This window comes from Malania oleifera, chromosome 7 (genome assembly GCF_029873635.1).
Source record: "Malania oleifera isolate guangnan ecotype guangnan chromosome 7, ASM2987363v1, whole genome shotgun sequence".
NCBI lineage: Eukaryota > Viridiplantae > Streptophyta > Magnoliopsida > Santalales > Ximeniaceae > Malania > Malania oleifera.
This window is the reverse complement of record NC_080423.1, coordinates 957,918-979,895: the sequence shown is the minus strand read 5'-3', so window position 1 is coordinate 979,895 and position 21,978 is coordinate 957,918. Positions and strand designations below refer to the sequence as shown.

The 21,978-nt window shown below is 33.7% G+C and overlaps 2 protein-coding genes across 10 annotated transcripts in view; both read right to left on the bottom strand.

Moving 5' to 3' along the window:
* The window catches only part of LOC131160385 (chloride channel protein CLC-c-like), a 53,889-nt gene extending 45,549 nt beyond the window's left edge, over positions 1 to 8,340 (bottom strand). For 2 of the 3 annotated variants that reach the window (XM_058116026.1, XM_058116028.1), the window contains exons 1-3: positions 7,922 to 8,340; positions 6,755 to 7,055; positions 3,363 to 3,563 (exon numbers count right to left, since the gene is read on the bottom strand). In XM_058116026.1, the coding sequence (XP_057972009.1) occupies positions 3,363 to 3,563; positions 6,755 to 6,969 (416 nt within the window). In that variant the 5' untranslated portion in view covers positions 6,970 to 7,055; positions 7,922 to 8,340. Of the gene's footprint in view, positions 1 to 3,362; positions 3,564 to 6,754; positions 7,056 to 7,669; positions 7,806 to 7,921 lie in introns of those variants that run through there. The other variant, XM_058116027.1, reaches the window with a different exon arrangement.
* A 6,209-nt stretch (positions 8,341 to 14,549) lies between these two features.
* Positions 14,550 to 21,978, bottom strand: part of LOC131160384 (uncharacterized) — a 68,222-nt gene continuing 60,793 nt past the window's right edge. For all 7 annotated transcript variants that reach the window (XM_058116018.1, XM_058116017.1, XM_058116024.1 and 4 more), the window contains one exon: positions 14,550 to 14,854. In XM_058116018.1, the coding sequence (XP_057972001.1) occupies positions 14,804 to 14,854 (51 nt within the window). In that variant the 3' untranslated portion in view covers positions 14,550 to 14,803. The remainder of the gene's footprint in view (positions 14,855 to 21,978) is intronic.

Genomic DNA, 21,978 nt, shown 5'->3' with positions numbered 1-21,978 from the left:
GTTAACCAACATAATAATATAAGTTTTACGACTAATATATTACAAATTAAATACATCTATGTTTTGTATGAAGTGGAAAAGTCGTAAAATAGTATGTGTATCAAACATGCCTGTAAGATAATGTACATTAAACATATTCATTTAATGCAAAAGAAATTCATAAATCATTTAAAAATTATTCATTATACAAATATTGATAATTTAGACATGAATGGTTAAATAAAATATTACTATAAGTTTATTTTTTCATATAATTTCAAAAGCACTTGTGATAACCTTTTGTTTCAATAAAATAAATAAAATAAATTAAAAGAGCAATTTCACTTCACTCTTGAATCTCTTGTTTGAATTTCGACAAATTTCGCTAAAATTTCGAAGTTTCGATAAATTTCAGATGATTCGTTGAGATTTCGACGGAAATTATGCAAGACGGAAATTGACTGCCATTTCGATTTCGAGGGTGACGGAAATCGAAAATTTCGACGGAAAATTTCGACAATTTCGTGGAAAGTTAAGACCATGGTTATGTTATAAATTTGTAATATTGTATTCATGTATTTTCAACTATTTATTGATATTTGATATTAATCACTTTTTAAATTCATGTATGTGTAATGTGTATATTGAGTATTGAGTCTATTGAGTATTGATTCATTTTTAGTAACTTTAAGACTTTACTTAATTGATTCTTACATTTCTAAATCTTTTTACTCATTAAAATAATGTAAACTATAAAAAAAATATGATTTTTTTTTTAAACAGCACACTAAAATTAATATAAAATCATAATGCCTATTAAAAAGCATTTATAGGTTGAATGAAAGCCTTCAAAATTCATTAAAAATCATGTATTAATGGATTTCATGCTTATTTTTCAATTTTGGCATGGTTGTGCATGCGTGAAAAAAATTCACGACCGTTACGCTTGCTTCCTGTTACATAACACCCGCATCTCCAGCGACCCGTGACACCTGCGACCGTTACGCGACGTTACCCGCAACCGCGATTTCAAACTATGCCTATGGTGATTGGAAATTCTCTAGTTTCTCCATCTATAGTCCTTACACTAGTCATTACTCCATCATACATATCCTTAATGACATCAATATACCTACTACATACACACTTCTTTTTATAAAACCCACCATAGAACTTCCCTAGGTATCTTATCATGTGCTTTCTCAAAGGTCAATAAATATCATATGCAAGTCCCTCTTTTCTTCCCTAAACCTTTCCATTAATCTTTTTAAAAGATAAATAGCTTCTGTGGTAGATCTCCCAGACATAAAACCAAATTGATTTTCTGAGACCTTCGTTTCTAACCTTAATCTTTGTTCAACTACCCTTTCCCATAGTTTCATCGTATGACTCATAAGTTTAATTCCATGATAGTTATTACAATTTTGAATATCTCCTTTATTTTTGTATATAGGTATTAAAGTGTTTTTCCTCCATTCATCTGGAATTTTCTTAGTTTTTATAATTGTATTAAATAAATTAGTTAACCACATAATTCCATTATCACCTAAGCATTTCCAAACTTCAATTGAGATGTTATCTGGTCCCATAACTATATCATTTTTCATCTTTTTTAGTGCAAATTTAACTTCGTTAACTGTAATTTTGCGAATAAATCTAATATTTCTAGTCTTTTTCTCATTTGACAATTCTAAGTTTTAGCCTTCTATTTAGTTTTCATTAAACAACTTACTAAAGTAACTTCGCCATCTTTCTTTAATGTCTTCGTCCTTGACCAATATAATATCATCCTCACTTTTTATACATTTTACATTTCCTAAGTCCTTACTTACTCTTCCTTTCTCTAGCTATAGCAAGTTTAAATATATCACCTTCCCCTTCTTTTGTATCTAATCTATCATACAAACTATTAAATGATATATATTTAGCTTCACTAACGGCATTTTTTGCATTTTTTCTTACCTCCTTATACTTTCAAAGTTATCCCTATTTCTACATTTTTACTACATTTTATACCAAATCTTTTTGTCTTTATGGCTTTTTGTACATCTTTATTGCACCACCAACTTTCTTTACTATTTGAGAATCTTCCCCTTGATTCACTTAAAATCTTTTTTGCTATCTTTTTAATAGAGCTAGCTAATCTACTCCAAAGAGAATTTGTATCTATCCAATCCTCTATAGTCCAATCCCTATCTTTTATCATTTTACCTTTAAATTTTATTATATTTTCTCCTTTTAGGTTCCACCATCTAGTTCTCTTAAACTGGTTTATTTTATTATTTTTCTTCCATTTTTTAATACATATATCTAACACTAAGACTCTATGTTGTGTGGTTAGGCTTTCACCTGAAATAGCTTTACAATCCTTGCGTGATAAACGAAATACCCTCCTAGTTAAAAAAAAAAATCTATTTGACTTCTATTTTGTCCATTTTTAAAGGTTATTAAGTGTTCTTCTTTCTTCTTAAAGCAAGTATTCATTATACTAAAATCATATGACATAGCGAAGTCTAAGATTATCTCCCCAGGCTCATTTTTGTCTCCATATCCATATCCTTTATGTATCCTCTCATAATTTTTATTATCCCTTCCAATGTGTCCATTCAGATCTCCTCCTATAAATATTTTCTCAGTCCCTATCCCTTGTATAATACTATCCATATCTTCCCAAAATTGTCTCTTAAGATTTTTTGCTAAGCCGACTTGAGGAGCATAAGCACTAATGATATTTATTATCTATAGTTCTAATACCATCTTAATTTTTATAACCACATGTCTCTAAACTACAAATAAATCCATAACCACAACCATCAAGTAGATGTTTTCAAACCATGTATCAAGTTTGAACTAAGAAATGCACCACTGGCACTACATGTGTGTGTGTGTGTGTGTAGCATGAACATATGTACAAAAAATATTTATATATAATTCTACATATAAACTCAGTGACACATTTTATATATTTTTTCTTTATATATATTTAATTTAAATAGGCGCACACACGCCCACACACAAACATAATTATAATGTTCTTTAAGTCATATATGTATGCACATACATAACTCACTTACAGTTTATTTCTATTTTTTAAATCTATTTAAGGATGAGACTATTGATTCATTAGTCATGCTCAAGCAAAATAAACATATTTCGTGCATCATCCTAGTGATTTATCAATCATGCTCAGGCAAAATAAAGATATTTTGTGCAATCTATGATCATCATTAGTTGTTTGATTAATATAAAAAAGGTTTAACTAAACTTTTTTTTTTTTTTTTTAAAACTTTAGGTATTAATAAAAAATAATGAATAGCACATAAAACTGAACAGGTCACTACGAGAGATTCCAAGATGTTTTAGTTGGAAGAAACTAGGCTCACTTCTGCTTATACATAAGGTCACTAGTGAGCAGCAGCTTGAAACCAGCAACGTTCTCAACTGCAATATTATTGAAAAATCCAACAAGTCCAGTCCCCAGCCCTATAAGAAGTGCAAGCGTCCACTTGAGGACAATGTACTGAAATATCTGGACCTTTTTCCTTGACCTCCAGTCCTGTTTGAATAGTTCATTTTCGACAATCCTGAAATACCAAACAAGGCAAAGAAAACTTATTTAAAAAATAACTGTTCAGTTGTCCTTAAAACCAAAATTAATTTATACTAGTCCTCGAAAAGTAAACTCTCCAACTCCAAAAGGTATTTGTGGGTAACTTAATGCTGCATATGCAATGGCACTACATAATAGTGCTACTTTAAAACAACAATGTCTAATAACATGAGTATATTTTCTTCCTTCTTTGTGAATATGACAAATATTTGTTCCAACCCCCCCCCCCCCCCGGTTTTTTTCCACACAAACAGCCACAAGCCCAGAGAAAAGAAGAGGTTGTTCTAGTTAGTTCGCACACCATAAAATTTTTTCAAATCATGATGACATTGATCCTCATAAAAATACATGTTTGGTCCCTGCTAGTGAAGGTGTTGCTTGGGCACCGCTCAGTTGCAATGGGAGAAGGATAAGGTTGAGGTAGGGCATGGCCTAGAAGTAAAGCACCAAAGGATCCCAAATATGACAACAAATAAACAAGGGTTCCCACACTATGGATGTATGCAGATAGAGAATCTTAGACCATAAGAGCAGGCTTAGAGTGGTGACCTGGAATATGGGAATACATTAAGGAAGATGGCTTAAATAGCACATACAAATGATTCAAGGATGAATATGGCTTGTTAAGAAACTAAGGGAAATTTTTAAGGAGAAAAAAAATATGATAGAAAATCTGATATACAAAAAGGTGAAACATAAGAATGGAGTTGGGAAAATCGTGGATAAATAATTTAGAAATATATTATAGACATAAGGAAAATAGGAGATAGAACATCAATAAATCTTAGATAAGAAAAATTCTCAACATTATTAGTGTACATGCACCACATTAGGTTTCACAAACAGGTCTCAAATGAATTTAGGAACACATTAATGGAATAATTCGATCATAACATAATGTGAGAATAGAAATTCTTTATAAGAGGAGTCATAAAGATGATTGTATATGAAAAACTAGTGGAGTATGAAGGATGCAGATGTGGAATGAAAAATAAAGTAGAGGAAAAGATTAGGATACTGCAATTTCAAATAAGTATCCCAAATACATTAGAAAAATAAAGATGAACATTCATAGCCTAGCCAGATAAACTGTCCTCTTAATAAGATTTTAGATTGATAATCATGTAAGTATTGTAATGTTGTGACTAGGATAAAGCTTCCCTTTAAAGCTTGATATACATAGTTGGCCCACAACCTAATAGCTTAAGCTTTTAGGTAAAGTGCTAATCTAACATGGCATTAGAGCTGGTATGAAAAGGAGGGAATTGAAAACCAACTTTTATTATTATTATTATTATTATTATTATTATTATTATCATTGTAATATTGACATTGGTGATGATGAAAGATACAGATATCATTTAAAGGAAAAGCTATACAGCAAAGAAGATCAACAGCCTCTAAAAGCATAAAAAGAATCAGCAGGTTCAAAATTAGTTTCATGCTAGCACTCTTAAATCATATTCATACTGTCAGTTAAAACATATGTAGGATTAGGGCTCAAGATGTGTCCCCCTAATACACAACTTAAGAAAAGTGAAAATTCGAGCATTGTGCATCCAAGATTCAAGAGTCTCTAACTATACAAAAAATAAGAACCCACAATTTGTAGAATGACATGGTGTGTCATTGCTGTCAAAATCAGGAAAACACCAACGGTGGCAAATAAATACCCTAAATGTCGCGTAATGTTTCATTCCTAATAATGTGTACAGCCAATTATTCATGATGAATCATGCAGTGCTTTAAGAAATCAACATTCAAATGATCACATAATGGTACAAATTCGCACATCAGTAAAGCTATCAATCACTTGTAGAATGAAACAATGAATATAACTTAATATTGTAGCCATGCTAAAGCCATGCTGGAAAGCAAGATCTGAACAAGTCAATACAACTCCATAAGTATGGCTTCGCAAGCTGATACAGCGGTAACTTATAACATTCATGACTTTAATTAACTTTGCTGAAACACTAATATGAAGAAAACCACATAGCATCCCAGTATGGATTTATGGTGTTTTATTCGTGGATGAGATGTCTTGATAGATGAAATTACTGGCACAAGAATCTGTCAGAGCCATGGCGAGAACATTAATAATATACAAGTTTCAAGATATTTAGAAGTAAAACAGAATATATGAAATGCATTTTAGCAATTATCAGGGCAAAAACAAAGAGAGACAAAACTGATGATCAAGAAAAATTCGTAGAAGTACACAGGATCAATTATGCAAGCAGAATGTGAAACTGAGCAGATTTGATACATTTTGCATAAGGTGAAATTAAAGAAGATGTTATGCATAGAGTTAAAGCAGGTTGATTAAAATAAAGAAGGGCATTTAGCATAGTATGCAATCATAAAATACCTCTAAAAGAAGAAACAAAATATTCAAAAAGTAATCATAATTAAATGAGAATGTGTTCGTAATAAACTAGGAGTAGCACTTTTAGAAGATAAGAGAAGGGTGGCTAAGATGGCTTAGGCACTTGAGATATAGAACAATGAGCTTGTGAGAAATAAATGATCTAGTTAATAATAGAGGCTCTAAAAGTCAGAGGGTTGAACTAAAATCCCCAGACTACGGTAGTACGAAAAGATTTAATGACATCATAATTTTCAAAAAGTTAAACAATGAGCCATGGAAAATAGGATTTGTGTAGCTGACCTACCTGGTGGCACTTAGGGCTTTGTTGTTATTGTAGTTGTTGTTAGATAACAAAGAAACCAGAGGACAAGCTTTGTTTTGATAGAATATCATAATTATTCTAAATAACCATATTCTAAGGGCTACATCCAGAGAAAAATTTTTTTTAGATAATGTTTGGAAGCATAGAGTTTGGGACTTGGATTTGGATTTGGGTAAATTTGGTAAAAAAGATAAATACAATTTTGTACTATGCTTTATCCAAATCCACACAAATCCAAACCTAAGCTACAAAATCCATGCTTCCAAATGCAAGCTCAACTGTTTTTCTGAAGCAATGGCCTTATAATGATCACCTTGCATTCTGTATGTGTAATGAGTATTCCTCACATGTACACAGCTCATACTTGCTACTTACCTTTTTTTTGGTTAATCCATAAAAATGAAAAGAAGAGAGCTATGCAGCAATGTAGCAAGCCATGGTAAATAGTGATGTAGCAAGCCATAGGGCATACTCATAGTCAAGGCTCTCAATGGGGCAAACGTTGGCACCAACAATGGCAATCTGTGAGGTTGTGTTCATCCTGTTTCTCAGAAGTGGTTCTCGATTTACAATGTTTTTGTCTGAACTCTCTGACCAATATCTCTCAAGTTCCTTGCCATCTAACAATCCCTGGGTTTCAATGTCATTCTCATTGACACCGTGGTTCACATTACTTTCCCCATCCATCTTTTCTCAATCTTTACAGCTTTCAATAATATTCCGAAATATTCCCCTCCTTGCCACAACCGATTCTCCCACTTTGCTACACGTACCTGCATGACCATAGCCCAAGACAAAAAAATCTATCACACTTAGGAATCTCATGGCCTGTTCAAATCATAACTGGAAGCCCATCAACTGATGCAAAAGGATTAGAAAACAGAGAAAAATGACAGCATAAAGGAAATCGAGGAAACAACACACTTAATGGCTCTACTGCAATTATGACAATTCTAGCATGGGCACCAAGAAGAACAACACCATTGCTGTCAGTTTGGGCTGTAAATGCGTGATCTTCCCATGCTCGTTAGGAGTATGTTTAATTATTACAAGGTTAAAACAGGAGAGCAGATCCGATAATTAATATGATGCAAAAAATGGAAACAATCCAGCAAGTGATTTCGTGATTTCTTTCACACGAAGTTAAGCAGTGGTGTAACGTAGTCAGTTTTTGCAGCTGGTACAAATGGATTCTGCTCATACTCAAACACACATACATACAAACGCCAAGTGTCCAGCGTGAAACGCCGCTATTGTTAGGAGTACCCAGTATCTTTCGTTCTTTCTTTTGGATTTGCAAGTTGCAAGCCCAGGTGCAGGTCCCAGTACAGGCAAATTTTTATATCAAAAAGATAAAGATCAGACTGCAAATTATAGAATTAGAGACCGGAGGGTCGCAAAGCAACTGTTAGCCCTTTCAAACTTGTGAGCGGTACTAAGTGGAGGCAATAGGGGGAGGAGCCGCCACATCGCACCGCGTTCATGCTCAGAGCTACATCGATTCGACATAACGCAAATACTCAATCATCTGATTTTTTTTTTTACAGAAACCGAATGATTGATTGATGGAGGTGGATAAGGAAGAGGATCAATCAAAAGTAGGAATATGAATGGAAGAAGAAGAGAAGAAAAGAATTACCCAATGAAGAGATGCGCGGGCGAAGTAAGAGATTCTGATTCAGCGCGGGAAGAAGGAAGAGGTGTTGTGAGCGGAGTAGAGTCCATAGATTGGTACTATGACTGCAAAAGAAACCTCGTTTGTTTTGGTTTGGTGATGGAGTTGAAATTGGATTTGGATGGATTCGGAGTGTCGAATCGTCAAGCAATACTGTTGCTGTCAGTGTCCGTCAGTCTCAGAGGGTCCGAGACGCATATTCTTCGTCTCTTTCAAACAAAGTGTTTCTGGTTGGGGCGCCAGGAAAGGTCGGCAAAGCAAATCTTGCAAAGACTAAGTTGCGAGATTTGCTTCCAAGTTGAAGCTTGCAAACGCGTGCAAATCTCATGGTCCTACCGAATTTGATTCGCCCATTCAATTAACCTTTCTTTTTCAATTAAATCAGGTTCTTTATGCGAGATTTACTAGATATATATATATATATATATATATATATTTATATATATTTATATATTTAAAATTTAAAATACATTATACCTAATTATAAAAATAAAATATTTTAATTCGAAGTTAATAACTCAAAATGTGTTTTAATTTATAATTGTAAAAAAATTATAAAATATTTTTCCATCTAATTGAATGAATGAATTGTTAATCTAGTTTAAGATCCAAACAAATAGAACTAAGTAAAAATAATATGCACGAAATTTTTTAGTTTCTTCTTCTTTAACAATTATCATACTTTAGGCTTTTTTTTTTCTTTATTTATAATGCTTTGTAAAATAATATGAACGAATTAAATGCTATTCATTGCAATAATCAAATTTAGAATTTTTATTTTTTCTGAGAATGCACATATATATTGTAGACACCAAATTTTATTCGGAAATCTAAGTTCTTGGATTAGTTGTAACGCCCTAAATCCTTAAACCCAGGTCCGGCGCGTTATACTTGATAAAATTTCTGATAATCCATAATTCATGATATACACAGCGAAAAACATAAATATATCTCCATACATATAATACCATAATACCAGAGTTTACTAATTCTTATAAATAATCCATAGTAATCATCCATCACCTGCATTTCCATAAATTTATATAACTCCCAAAACATTTCAATATTTTCACAATCATTCCTTACTCAATAGCCTTAAAACATAAAGACATAAAACATAAATATTTACATTCCTCAAAGTATTATCAGTATATATCCTTTCTTTTAATACTTCTAAAAAAGTTTAAAAACCCTCGAGTTCTTTAAGCCCGACCTCGAGGATGTCTTGAAAAAGAAATAATCCATATTCGGGTGAGACACATTTTAGTAAGGGAAGAAACAATATATTAAAACAGTGTGTGACCAACATGAGTTTATATAATAACATAATATTTAATATTTGAAAATCGTTAACATAATTTCTGAAATCATTTTCTGAACCTAATCAATCACATGCAAAAGATTTAACCCACGAGATTACCCGAGGATAAGGGTGATTACCCGCTATACAAGTAGCACCCCTCTGCTCTGCTATTTAGGCAACCCTAAGGTCACTAATAAAGCATAGCATGACACTCACCTTACTTAGTAAGTTCTCAAGTGTTAGATTGATTTCGTACTCACACTGTTCAACAATAGCTTACCGGCAAAGGTCCTAAGGATAGAGAAATCTACCCGCCCATACAAGTAGGTTTCCTCTACCCTAGTACGATATGCAACTACTATCACATTTAAAGTTACTAGCACACTCGCCTTACTCAGCAAACCCTTAGGCGAAAAGTACGTCTCGCCCAATCGTAACATGTTTTACGTACATACATACTTATAATATCATAATAATACTCTTTCTATCATTATTCAATCATTCACATCAATTCATGTTCATAGCTTAACATTGCATTATATTTCACTTTAAGTGACTCTTTCCCATTTGTATCATTCACGTTTCACATTTCATTGTATAACGTTTTCATTTCATTCCTTCGTACTACAATTGGTCTTTAACCATCATCAGTTAGTCCACATAGAAATGCGCTAGAATCTACTAACACTTAGTCCACATAGAAATGCGCTAAAATATGTTAACATGATTGTCCTTCAGCTGTCTTACATTTACATGGTTGCATTTAACATACACATGCAACATTGTCAACATCATATTTTATTCTCAATACTTTACTTACTTAACTTGCATCTCATACATTTAACATATATTTGTACAGAATCTCATGCCACACAATTTAACAGTAAAATTCATACATATTCATATAAAATAAGCCAACTCACTTTTAGCATTTAATTACTAAAAATACAATTTTCATTTCTTACATAATTATCTAGAAAATTCTTTCTACTTTCTTCAGTTCATTTTTACAAATACATAACTAAATAAGTGGTCATAGGCTTAGAAATCATAGTTTTACATGATTAACATTTTAATAATTCACACCAAAACATACATATAATATAACATAAATTATTATCTTTAATTTCATAAAATCTGATTTAATATATAATTTCTCCTTACTTAGTTCCTTGAACTACGCCAACAGGGACCTCAAAAAATACCCGCGGCGCTCACCTGGATCCTGAATCAAAAATCCTTATTCCATTAAATTAATCATAAATAAAATACTATTTTAATATCTCCTAGGCCCTTAAATACCAAATAAATAGTTATACCCTCAAATATAACCAATTTGCCAAATTTTCTAAATTTCACTCTCGCTTTGGAGTGGGGCATAAAAAATCTCATTTGAAACTTTACTTAAGTCAAAATGATGATGATCATGATTAAGACCCCGTGGTGGTACCTGATCGTCGATTTAATAGCAGATTAAACGAAAAATTGAGAAATTAGGGGAAAATTACCTTACCTTAAGAATCGTGCCTACGCAGCTCTCATGACAAATACACTCCAATAGAAATGTCGGTGGCGGAGTAAGGAATCCAACGACACCTTCCATTTCTCGATCGGCGCTCGTTAGGCCGACAAAATTGAGGAGAGAGAGAGAGGCGAAGATGGAGACGACAGAGAGATGACTGAGAGAGCTGGCGCAGGAAGCTTCTGCACTTTGCAAGAAGCCTCTGCTTCCTTATCTTTTGTTTCTTATTATTTTTTTTTTCCCGAGTTATTACATTAGCCATGCATGTTCTCTCCATCACTATTTGTGTATATTTCACATCTCACTCCGACATATATATTTTACACGTGAAAGTGTGAAAATATCTTATAAACAAGTGTTCATAAAAGTCCATTTATACAGATAACTTCAAACCGTAAGTACATTTGAATTGCATCACAATGTAAGGATTAGTAACTTAAGATAAATATAAGTAGGCATCATAGAACATATGATGGTGCAAATATTTCTTTTTTTTGTATAAATTTCAACATGAAATAAACAAAAACAACTTTTTAAATTCCATAATGAAACATAGTGCTTATGTTGGATGAAATCATATAAGTTTTTTTTTTTTTTTCAAAGTTTTCATTTCTTAAATGTCATTCTTGATAATATGATATGAAGTGTGCACAAGACACATGAAGGTACAAATGAAATGAAAATAATCAAATATTATACAAATGAAATGAAAATAATCAATAATATACAAATGAAATTAAAATAATCAATGTTATACAAATGAAATAAAAATAATCAATGATATACAAATAAAAATAATGTTATACTACTCGGTACCGCAACGAGGTCGTCTCCGGGGTCGTGGTGGCTGCTGTCTACGTCTGCCCTTTCCCTGCAGGTCATCCGCATCAGGTGTCATGTCCCGTCATCCTATATGTGGATCATCTCCACCAAGAGGTACTGTGTAATCATCATCTATGCAAAGCGCACGCGGAGAGAACTGATAGAAGAAGGATTCTATTGAACATGACAGCATGACAATTAAAATTTAGGGGGGGGGGGGGACATTTCTGAATAATGTATTATTTTTCAATTTAAAAAAAATTTATGGTAGTTCTATTTTAAATTCATAGTATCATTTTATTTTAATTAAAAATTAAATATAAAATGTATGAAATACATGAAATACATGAACATCACCAATGCTCACTGGATTACACCTAGAGGAAATGCTCACTCGCCAAACAGTTAAAAAAATCATCACAAAAATTTAAGAGTCATAAAAACCACATGAAATACATGAATTGTTCAATTGAGAATGCATAAATACATGAATTGGAAAGCCACAAAACATGAAAAAAAAAAAAAAAGAAGGAAAAATGCAAATAAATGAAACCTAACATTCGGAGTTTTCGGATTCAGCCTTCAACCCAAAAAATCCAAACCACACTATATTTTATGAAGCTAAAATAACAGATCGAACTCAATAAAACAAATCCGAACTCAGTAAAACCAATCAGAACTCAATGAAATAAATTTTGTTTTACGATAAAGAAAGTATACGTACCCCATTTTCTCCTTTAAATAGCTTTCCTCGCATGACCGTTCGAACGGTCACCTACAATCTACTCCCGAGCGGTCACCTGCTCACCGAACGATAACCTGCTCAGCCTACTGTGCTCTTGCTGTCCTCTTTGCTTGCAAATGGAGCTCTGCAAGGTTCGCGAGTGAACACCAAATCAAGTAAATCTCGCAGGATGGTCCTAAGAGATTTGTCGCGTGTCATACGTCGTGCCATTTCCTAGGCAAATCTCGTAGGACCATCTTGCGAGATTTGCTGTCACGCGTCACTAGGATACTGGTTGTCTTTTTAAATCTCACAAGGTGAAACTGTGAGATTTTCTTGACTAGGGGGCTTTTAGTTTTCTGATGCATGTTAAATTTTGCAGCACCAAGTTGCGAGATTACGTAAGCATTAAATTGAAATTTTTTTTCCCAAATAGAGTATTATTTAATATTTTATTTAAAATTAATAATAAAAAGGGAAAAAAACTCATGGTTTAGGGCTCCCTCTCTTCATCTAACCCACCATCTTCCTATTTGAGCCAGTAGCCATATAAATGCAATCTGTAAAGATATTGGGTTTGAAAAAGATCTATCTGTTTTGGTCCACTGCCCTCACCGATTTATTCTATAAAGAACAACTTATATAATCGTCCAAATCATTCTTACAAATTCAAGATCTCCCTAATAAGCATTCCATGTAGGATCACAATTTATAAAGGTCTAGATTGTTCATTATCCTCGGAGAAAATAATAGACTATTGTTTCGTTGGTTGGAGCCGTGATTAAAGAACCATGTCATGCTCAGGATTGAATAAATTTGAGGCATTTGAACCCAAGAAATGCTTTTTTATTTGACTTATTCACTCGAGTACAATAGGAATGCTTTTTTATTTGACTTATTCACTCGAGTACAATAGGAAATACAACAATGGTCATTGAAACTCAACATTTCCTTTATATACATTCTTTCTCTTTAGTACCAATATCCACTTCTTACCTAATTAATTATTACGCTATTTTAAGTCATCGTTCGGAGATTTTAAGCATAGATTTACTTGTGTTTGAGGACATGAGTTTCGAACCTAAAATTTAGATGTAAACAAAATAATTTTGTATTGCATTTTCTCCAAATTCATTCAAATTTAAATTCAAAATCTAAAATTCAAGCTCCCAAACGTATTCACATATTCTAGCTAATCAATAGAAGACTACACTTATGGTTTAACTTTTTCTTTTTTTTAGCCAAAAATAGACCTGCAGCCATCCAAAATATAATGCTCGTTATGATACTGAACCTTTGGTGCATTACTTTTGAGCCATGCCCAACCTCAACCTTTTACTCTTCAGCCATTGCAACTGAATGGAGACTTAAAATTCACTAGCAGGGATCAACCAAATGTGTAAAATTAGTTTTGGCTCCAAAGACAATTGAACAATCGTGAAACGTGTTTTCTTTGACAAGGTACAGTAGTTCATAATAAAATAGTGTACAATTGAGTGCTTATGAAGCAGAGAACCATAGCAAAATCGGCTGAGACCTGAAAATCCGAAAAACCTGGATCGAAAGATCAATAAAACATGAGAAGCCAAGCATCACATCATAACTTTAAAATTCTCAACAGCCTTGCCCGCACTCAGGATGTATTTGCCTGCCTCTGCTTCTTCCTGTATTTTAGGCTTTCATGGAGCTGGCCTGTTTCTTCATCCCACTAACAACATCACAGATCACACCAGCCCTGTGTGCAGCAGCTCACTCATCTCAAGATGAGCTTCCTTATTGTTTATATTTTACAGTGGCTGGGAGCACAGATTCATAAACAAATCTTAATACAGTTTTACATTGCATTCCTCTCAAATCTACATAAATCTAAATCCAAGGCCTCCCCCAAATACAAGCACAAGATTAATGTTTGTGCATCTGTATGCCAATTTCATCTTCTACTATATTTTTTTTTTATTCATATTTTCTACATAAAATTTCCCGACTTGAATTTGAATTTTTGTAATTTTTTTTTTAAAAATTCAATATAAAATTATATCACATTTTATCCAAATCTATACAAATATTCAAATCTAAAATTTGAAATTCATACTCTCAAACGCATAGGATTAATGTATTATTTAGCTGCTGAGGTGGAGATAATAATGCACGCGTTAGGCAGCCAAAATATACAGGCTATGGAAAACAGCATCATATTAGCCGTAAGTAAATAACACAGGCATTACTCAAGCTCATTTATAACCTCAAAACTTTCCCTGCCTCCTACGCACATGGAATATATATTGACTTTTCTTTTAAAGATTAGCGGCAGCAGCAATACATGGGCTACAATAAGAATGTCCAAAAAAATAGAATGTATCCCTCCCAAAACCAATGTATTACTTACACACCCTACCTAGCTCACTCCCAAATACTTCACCCTCCCTCCGCCAGCCTGAACTGCTGGACAGCATTGAATAACCTGCCTGCCCCACTTCACTTGTTAAAGAATAAACTTCTCTTTCTTCCTTTCTTTTTCTCACTAGCCTGTAAGAAGTCAAAAATCCTTGTTAAAAGAATAAAAAATCAAATGGAATCACACTTATTATGAAGCTGCAAAGAATGACAATAACATCCAGACACCAATTGCAAAATTTCGGTCGTAAATTAGTGAATTGTATTCGAATGCATCTCCCGCTAAGTGTTTGCTGGTGTAAAATTTGGTAATGTGCAAGATACAATTGTCAAATTCCACTTTTGCATAATCGGAACACAACACAAGACACTATTATTTCAACTGAACATATGGGATTCCACTGCATTGCTTTAAAAGCCTTTGCAAACAAAGGTTTCAGTGTAACAGTCACAATATGAGATCGGAGCATTAAGACAGAAAATATTATCCTATTATAAAGAAGAGACATAAATGGTAATATAGACGAACAAAGAACAATAGAACGGAGCGAACAACTGGTTTCTAGGTTTCCAGTCTGCTTCTGCAGGACCTAGTATCCATGTTCCACTTTAAAAACTCTCCTCAAGTTAGAGCCCTACTCATATTACCCTTGCTTAGCTTCGAATAGAACATGACAACTGCAAGAGAGATTTCAATCACATTAATTATGGAGAGACAGAGATGAAACATATAGAGATCTCGCATGAGCAGGGGCAAGGAATTGGGGATTACTAGCTCAATTCCAAGACATTACTGCAATCTTTACTTTTTTCTTCTATTTTCATAATATTTTCTACATGGCATTTTATTAGGGTCCTAGATTATTCAAAATATATGACAAGGATTTGTCTGTTAAAGAAATAGTGTTTTATTTATTGCTAGGTTTCCTTATTTTATTTCCTCGACTCCCAGCATGCTCGGCCTATAAATGTTTGCTACAGATTTTAATGGGGAGTTAAGGTCCTGCACCATTGAGTCATGGCCCAACATTAGGCCTCTGGTCCTTACCTAGAGTGACTTGCATTTTACTCTTCCATGTCTCACCGAACTTCCACCCACAAAGTTACAATAGCCACTTGTTGACCTTTAGTCAACATTTGCTAGAACCCAACCTGCATCAGAATATCCCACAATTTAAGTGTCAATTTGATCGTCAAGTCAGTCCTTTACCAGCAACCCTTCTTAGATAGTAGTATCTCACAAAGAGTCTTCCAATGTACTTGCTCGACAATCAAGACTGACAGCATTAGCAGCAGAAGATATGTTAGGCCTGGTAACAGTAAAAACAACTTCACCAACCAGTCGTCTATACATGCGCTTCTCATCAAAATCTTTCCTACCATGTGATGTAACATAGAAATTTCAGATGCAGAGGCCTATCTATTGGATTGGCACCAAGCATGCCCATGCTTGTAAGAAGAAGAAAATTTCTTTGCGACAACGGGCACTTACTTCAAACCATCTCAATAACAAGAAAGTAACTGAGATCCCAAACCTTCAGAACATGCTCATACATATTTAACTTTAAACTCTTCAGTACCAGTTATATTATTAACAAAAATGAAAATATCATTGATATAAAGCACAAAAATTCCAGTCTTTTCTAAACAAATACATAGTGATTTGAACAATGTCTTGAAACTACAGTTAGAAATAAGACTCGTTGAGACAGAGAGATACTGCAGGTTGTAGCTACTATCGCACAACACCCATTATATATTATCAATGTGAAAAACACAATTATGCCACTTATAATCAGAATAATTCTCACTCCAATGCTCCCCCTCAAGTAGGTACATGTGCACTTTCATGCCTAACTTGCTTACTAAAGGATGGATAGGTTTGCTATTAAGACCGTTCGTAAACGCATCAGGTAATAAGAGAATCAGTTCAAGCCTTCAGCAGTCTATTTTTTGAAGAAGTGTATGATTCTCAATGTGCTTTGTCCAGTCATCTTCAACTAGATTGTCTGCAATATTGGTAGCTGCTTTATTGTCACAGTATAATTGCATAGAATGACTATTCACTATTCACATATCTCTCACTAAGATTGGAAGTCACGTTAGCCTGCAAACTCCATGAGCCATAACTCTAATCTGTCCTTGCGGACCAAGCCACCACTTTTTGTTTCTTGTTTCTCCAAGCCACTAACTTTCCACCAATGTATGTATAGTATTCTGATGCGGAACAGTCATCATTACTGAGCCTCCACAATCAATGCCAGTGAAGGCTTCCATCTCAAGTGTCCATGTCTAAAAGAACTGCTTCCAAGTACTTCAAGATCTGGTAGACAACTTCTAAATGAGGTTCACAAGTCTTGCTTCCAAGTACTTCAAGACCTGGCAGACAGCTTCTAAACGAGGTTCAAAATCCATGCCTAGGTTTGCCCTTGGCAACAAGTCTTGCCTTATATCTCTCTATTGGTCCATCTGCTTTCTATTGATTATGAGAACCCATTTACACCCCAAGCATTTCTTTTATGCAAGAGCCTAGAGGAGAGACAGACTCCTTGGTATCATTTTTCTTTTAGGTTTCATTTCTTCTACCATAGCTTCCCTTCACTTTGGATTTTTTCTTGCTTTTGTCTAGTATTGAGGAATAGAAACAAAAGACCAATGTGAGAAAAGCATGTTTGAAGGAGATGAGAAATATAGAAATAAGGACAATCCTCTCAATAGTGTTATAAAGTTAGAAATAGAGCAGAGAAGAGAAGAGAGAAGAAAATAACAAGAAAGCAAGAGAAAAAGATGTGGCAGTTTCATGGAGCCTTGCATACAGCTTCAGGTCTGCCCTCATATATCAATAATAATAATGACTTAAAAAGACAAAACTTTGCCACTCACAGAACCTAATTACTCAAAAAACATTTTTTCTTTTTAACACTAACAATCATGCTGGAGGTGTATAAATACCCTGCAACCCAGCTAGTTACAAGTTACAACTACTAGACAGGACATGCTCAAATAAAGGCTTCGTGAACTGATCCACAAATTTCACAAAAGGAGTCCTCACAACCTTCTTCAACGCAGCATCACTCTAAAAATCACTGTTAACTGCAATGTGTTTTGTCCTCTCATAAAATACTTGATTGCTACGATATAAGTGGTAGCCTGATTATCACAAAAGATACCTATTGGCTACATTACTAAAAATCCCATCTCCAACATAAGAGACTTTATCCACATAAGCTCAGTCACAGTTGAGCCATAGTTTGCGTTCTGCTTCAGAACTAGATCTTGCTACAGTAGTTTGTTTCTTCTAAGTAACAGGATTACCTCCCACAAAAGTAGAAGTATCGATAATCCACTGCACTGGCCCAATTTGCATCAGAGTATCTAATGATTTCACAGTTTTTATAACATTTATAAATCAAGCCTTTGCCAGGAGAGCCTTTGAGATACTTTGAAATTCTACAAACACCATCCAATGGGGTTGTTTGACATTTTTCATAAACTGACTGACCACCGCAACTTCAAAAGATAAGTTAGGGCTAGTGACAATTGAGTAGATCAATTTGCCAACCAACTGCCTATATTAACATTTGTCTTCAAAGTTTAGCCTGACAACCCTAGACAACTACATTTTAAGATCCATAGGAGTATCTAGTTCAGCTCCTAAAAAACTAGTCTCACATAGCAAGTCCAACATATATTTCATTGAATAAACTGCCTCTGGTCATTACCAGTAATAATGGTATCATAAACATAAACTACTAGAAGTACCACACGTGTCCTTTTTGGGGAAATAGACTAAATGATTAGAACAGAATTTTTATAACAAGTGCTGCGTGAAAATTTATTATATCATTTACACTAAATTTCAAAATAATATATTATAAGCAAAAAATAATATATGACTATGAAATTACAACACAGCAAAACTAAGCCTTAAGTCCCACTAGGTGGAGTCAGCTATATGAATCATTTTCCGCCAATTTATGCGATCATGGATCATTTCTTTTGACAGATTCAGGGATATTAAATCCTTACTATCCCTTCCCAAGTTATTTTAGACCTACCCCTACCCCTACCCCTTCTATTGCCCCTCACAGTAACTAACTCACTCTTCCTCACTGGTGCACTATGCGGCCTACGTTGCAAGTGTTCATACCATCTAAGTCGTCCTTCCCTTATCTCATATTCTATACGAGCTACACCTAACTTACTGCGAATATGTTCATTCCTTAATTTATCTTTCAATGTTACACCACTCATCCATCTAAACATTCTCATCTCAGCAACTTTTACTTTTTGAATATTATGTTTCTTCGTCGCCCAACATTCCGATCCATATAGTATAGCTGGTCTTATAACTGTCCTATAAAACTTTCCTTTCAATTTTAAGGGTATTCTACGATCACAAAGCACACTTGAAACACTTCTCCATTTTACCCAACTTGCTTTAACTCTATGCATTACATCATCTTCAATTTCTCCTTCAGTTTGCATAATAGATCCAAGGTATTGAAATCTACAAGTGCTACTTATTTCTTCATCATCAAGTTTAACTTTGTCTCCAATATTCCTCCTATCATTACTAAAATTACATTTCATTTATTATGTCTTATTTCTACTTATCCTAAAGTCTCTAGATTCCAAAGCTTCTCTCCATAATTCTAACTCAACCTCTACTCCGTCCCTAGTTTCATCAATTAATATAATATCATCTGCAAACAACATACACCATGGAACCTCCTTTTGAGTACTCTTAGTCAATTGGTCCATCACTATAGTAAAAAGATAAGGACTCAAAGCAGATCCTTGATGTACACCTATGGTGATTGGAAATTCTCTAGTTTCTCCATCTATAGTCCTTACACTAGTCATTACTCCATCATACATATCCTTAATGACATTAGTATACCTACTACATACACTCTTTTTTTCTAAAACCCACCATAGAACTTCCTTAGGTATCCTATCATATGCTTTCTCAAGGTCAATAAATATCATATGCAAGTCCCTCTTCTTTTCCCTTAACTTTTCCATTAATCTTCTTAAAAGATATATAGCTTCAGTGGTAGATCTCTCGAGTACAAAACCAAATTGACTTTCTGAGACCTTCATTTCTAGCCTTAATCTTTGTTCAACTACCCTTTCCTATAGTTTCATCGTATGACTCATAAGTTTAATTCCACGCTAGTTATTACAATTTTGAATATCTCCTTTATTTTTGTATACAAGTATTAAAGTACTTTTCCTCCATTCATTTAGCATTTTCTTAGTTTTTATAATTGTATTAAATAAATTAGTTAACCATATAATTCCGTTATCACCTTAGCATTTCCAAACTTCAATTGGGATATAATCTGGTCCCATAGCTGTCCCATTTTTCATTTTTTTAGTGCAAACTTAACTTCGTTAACCCTAATTTTGCCAATAAATCTCATATTTTTAGTCTTTTCCTCATTTGACAATTCTAAGTTTAAGCCTTCTATTTGGTTTTCATTAAAAAACTTACTAAAGTAACTTTGCCATCTTTCTTTAATGTCTTCGTCCTTAACCAAGACAATATCATCCTCACTTTTTTATACATTTTACGTTTCCTGAGTCCTTACTCTTTTTTTATCTAGCTTTAGCAAGTTTAAATATATCTCTTTCCCCTTCTTTTGTATCAAAATCTATCATACAATTACAAACTATTAAATGATCTGTATTTAGCTTCACTAACTCCCTTTTTTGCATCTTTTCTTGCCTCCTTATACTTTTCAAAGTTATCCCTATTTCTACATTTTGCCACGTTTTATACCAAATTCTTTTTATTTATTAATTTTTGTACATCTTTATCCCACCACCAACTTTCTTTGCTATTTGAGAAAAATATGATTATGAAAATATGTTACTAATATTATTAAACAAATTTTTATTAATAGTTCAATTATTTTCAAATTAACAATTCAATTAATATTTATGTTACTTAATATTTAAGTGTTTTCTAATTAAAATTGTAAACATTATTTAATTAACATATCATATAACATTTTAACTAAATTTTTTAATTAGCATTAAAAATAGATAACAATAGTACTAATTAAAAAAGTAACATATAATCAAAAGTAATTAACAACAATTAAACTTAACATGTTAATATTTGTTAATGAAAATATTATATGTTAATTAAAATTTTTTTTAAATGATGTCAATGAACAATCTACTTGTGTGTGTGTGTGTATAAGAACAAAACAAAAATCTGGAACTAGGTCAAGAAGGAGGAGGACTGGAGCCTAGGGTGGGGAAGGAGGAGGAGGATGCATTGATGGATGCCAAGGAGTGTGGAGGCGGCGAAGGCTAACAAACGAGGGTAGAGGCGATGGAGGTGTTGGTGGTAGTGTAGAAGGAGGAAGCGAGGTCCATCAAGGGCAGAGGTGGAGGAGATGTTGATGAAGGAGGTGAGGTGGAGAAGGACGAAGAAGAGGATAAGGAGGTGCAGGTGACGTCAGCCACCATATCTACGGAGCAATGTGTGTCTGCGAGAGGGCCGATCTGGAGAGAGAGAATGAGAACGAAGAATATAAAATTCGCAACATGTCAAAAATTTGTTCCATATTACAAGTTTTCCACCGCCTCTCCACAGTAATAAATACTTGTAAGGGCCCAAGAAATAATTCGAGAATACTTTGGGAGAAGTACTTTTTCTCCCAAAATGAGTGGTTTTCAAATTTTTTTTTCCTAAGTAGTAGTTTTTGGTGCACAAACCAAATGCCTCCTTTTACATAAGTACTTATTTTAAATACTTTTTTAAATAAGTACTTTTTTTAAGACATTCCAAAATCCAAATAAAGGCTTGGTCATATAGGTAGGGAATTGAGTACTAAAATGCTCCTTTGCATTTTGACAACTAAATATTTAGACTCTCATTTTAAATTGAGTCCTTATCTGAGAATAGAAGGCACAAAAGATATTAAACAACTCAAACCGATCTTTCATCAAATACAACCATGTCATGCTGGAGTAGTTTGTTAAGGTTTGATATACATTATTGGCCCACAACCTCATATCTTAAACTTTTAGGTGAAGTGGTAATCTAACATGGTACCAAAGTTAGTTACTAGGAGGTGGGTACTAGTCTTATTGCCTGAGCTTATTGTGTAGTGTTTAAAAATTATTGTATTCCTTATATTGGGTGTTATTTATTGTGTGTTTATCTTCCCATATGCCATTAGATTGCACATGCAAGGGAGTTTTAGGGCATGATACACATTGTTGGCCCACAAAAT